The 3,026-nt window shown below is 36.6% G+C and overlaps 1 protein-coding gene across 1 annotated transcript in view; it reads left to right on the top strand.

The window, feature by feature from the left end:
- Positions 1–3,026, top strand: part of LOC100953647 (putative zinc finger protein 730) — a 38,488-nt gene that overhangs the window by 31,923 nt on the left and 3,539 nt on the right. Inside the window, exon 4 of the mRNA XM_023508998.1 lies at positions 2,262–3,013. Coding sequence (XP_023364766.1) covers positions 2,262–3,013 — 752 coding nt within the window. The remainder of the gene's footprint in view (positions 1–2,261; positions 3,014–3,026) is intronic.

Here is a 3,026-nt window from a genome sequence, read left to right as displayed (position 1 = left end):
TTACATCTTGTTATATTGTATGTTATATTATACATGTGGACCCATTAGCAGAGTTTGAGTGCTAACTTTCTGTTTTTGTCTTTGAACTCTCAAGTATGATTCAAAGTGTTTCATGCACCATCATTATAACAATACACAATTTCACAGAGCTGTACTTAGTTATCTTTCCCAGAGTTATTTTTTTTTACATAATTTAATATTGTTGTCTAGGATCATTTCATTGTCAACGAAAGGGTCTTCCTTTGACATTTCTTATGTGGCAGCTTTTAGCATCTGTTCATGATGATAAATACTTATTTTTTCATTATTTAGAAGGGCAGTTTTGCTGAATATTGTATATGTGCTTTGAAGTTTTTGTTCTTTCAGTACTTTGACTGTATCACCCAACTTCTTTTTGACATGGAAGGTGTGTGTTGATTAATCCACTACTCATCTCACGGGAGCATGCTTAGAGATGACACATCAATTTTTCTCTTGCTGCTTTCGAGATTCTCTACTTGTGTGTGACTTTCAATCCTTGATCTTCATTCGTCTTCTTATGGGAATCTTTGTGTTTCTCCTAGCTAGAGTATGGTGATCTTCGTGGTATTTTACGTCTTTTTCCTTACATTTGAGACTGCTCAGTCATTTTCATTGTGTTTGTCTACTTCAGAATTGGTTTATTTATGCTTTCATTTTCTTCGATATCTTCATTTTTGTGATATTATTTAGTTGTCCGTATCATTCCCATTGGACCCATTTAGCATTATTCAGATAACATTAAGGTAATTTTGACATCTTTATATTTTATGGTTGATTACAGATTATTTCTTTTGTTTCTTTGTGTTATATAACCCTAAAATTTTGTACATGTTAGAGTCTTTGAGTGATTCTTGAGGATGAGAAAAGCCACCTTTCACAAACTTTGTGATATGGTTTTATCTTGTAAGATTCTGACACACATTGGACCATTACATTCTGACAGCGTTTAGACTGTGGTAGTGTGTGGTTGTTTTTTAGTTGAAGTATTTTTCCATATTTCCTCTTAAGAGCTTGTCGTCACCTGGTAGACCTGAATCTGTATGTTGTCTTGTAGTCTCTATGCTGTTGTAACAATATTTTAGGTTTAGTTTCTGTACCTCCAGTCGCTCTTATAGACTATAGCACCGTTCCTTTCAGCACCCTCAGTCGTAGGAGACAGCAACTTTTCTCTGGAAAGGCCCTGCAAACACGAAGGATTAACACTGGTGTCACTCATTTTGTTTTGAGGACAAAGCTGGGATTTGAAAGTTTACTTCCATTTTCACCATGCTCTGTTAGGATAGGGTGAACTGTGTGGTGGGTAAATATGACAAACTTCTTTCTGTTCTATTTGTCTCTTTTTGTTATTATTAATATTTACTAGGTTTTTCTTTTTTATATTTTATATTATATGTATGCACACACACAAATTTATTCATCTGCCTATTTATTTATTTATTTAGAACTGAGTTTCTGTCACCCTGGGTGCAGTACTGTGTTGTCATAGCTCGTAGCATGCTCAATATTCTGGGCTCAAGAGATCTTCTTGCCTCAGTATCATGAATTGCTAGGACTCCAGGTATGCCTGACTGCTGTTTGTGGTAGAAATGGGGTCAACCCTTCCTCAGCTTAATCTTGAACACCTGTGCTTAGTGATACATTCACATGAGTCTCCCAGAGTTCTAGGATTACAGACATGAGCCAGTACACCCAGGCTGTATGTTGTCTCTATGACTTCTCACTTGCTGTGCTGCAAATTCCCACCTGGTTCTTAGAATCCCCCAAAATGCAGTGGATATATGCAATATTTATTTACCTTTTAGACAGTTAGTGCCTATGTACTGTTTTATGCCATCTTCCTAATGTTCTTGGCATGATTTTTGTAGATAAAATGTGTAATGTAGGGTGGCGCCTGTGGCTAAGGGGTAGGGCACCAGCCCCATATACTGAGGGTGGCGAGTTCAAATCTGGCCCTGGCCAAACTGCAACAAAAAATAGCCAGGTGTTGTGGCAGGCACCTTTTGTCCCAGCTACATGGGAGGCTGAGGACAGAGAATTGCCTAAGCCCAGGAGTTGGAAGTTGCTGTGAGCTATGGTGTTATGGCACTCTACCGAGGGCAACAAACTGACACTGTCTCTAAAAAAAAAAAAAAAAAAAAAAAAAAAAAAAAAAAAAAAAAAGTATAATGTATATTTACTCAATTTTGATAAAAAAAAAAAAAGTTACTGGCTAAAATTACTCTTGTTTCAATTTTTTTCAGCTATATTTGACCATCCTGACCAAGACCATTTGCAAAATTTTGACACAGATATTTTAGTCACAGAGATAATCCTGAGAAGATATCAAAGCTGTGCCCCTGACAACTTAAACTTAACAAAAGACTGGGCAAGTGTGTCTGAGTGTAAACAGCAGAAAGTATGTGACAGTGCATTTGACCACTGTTTAAGGGCTGCCCATACCAAAATCTTCCAATGTAGTAAATGTTTGAAAGACTTCACACAATTGTCAAATCTAAGTAGACATAAGATGATATGTAAGGTAGGGGAAACATTTCACTGTATAAAGTATGGGAAAGCCTCTAACCCATGCTCAGATGTTACTAAACATAAGAAAATTCATATTGAAGAAAAAGGGTTTGAATGTAGCAAAGTCTTTGAATCTGACTCAAGCCTGTCTAAGCATGAGAGATGTCATAATGGACAGAAACTCTACAAGTGTGAAAATGATGCCAAATGTCTTCACCTTAGATCAAAATATTGTAACCGTGAGAGTATTGATAGTGGAAGAAAACCCTACAACTATGAAGACTGTGACAAACTTACCAAGCAGTACTCACAGCTTTCTGGACATAAAAGAATTCATTCTGGAGAGAAACCCTACAAATGTCAACAATGTGGCAAAGCCTTTAATTATAATTCCTCCCTTACTAAACATCAAAGAATTCATTCTGGAGAGAAACCCTACAAATGTCAACAATGTGGCAAAGCCTTTCACCAAGCCTATGTCCTTTCTGTACATCAAAGAA

The sequence above is a fragment of the Otolemur garnettii genome, unplaced genomic scaffold (genome assembly GCF_000181295.1).
Source record: "Otolemur garnettii isolate 467f Iridium unplaced genomic scaffold, OtoGar3 scaffold00305, whole genome shotgun sequence".
Taxonomy (NCBI): domain Eukaryota; kingdom Metazoa; phylum Chordata; class Mammalia; order Primates; family Galagidae; genus Otolemur; species Otolemur garnettii.
The sequence above is the reverse complement of the archived record's forward strand: the minus strand, read 5'-3'. Positions and strand labels throughout refer to the sequence as shown.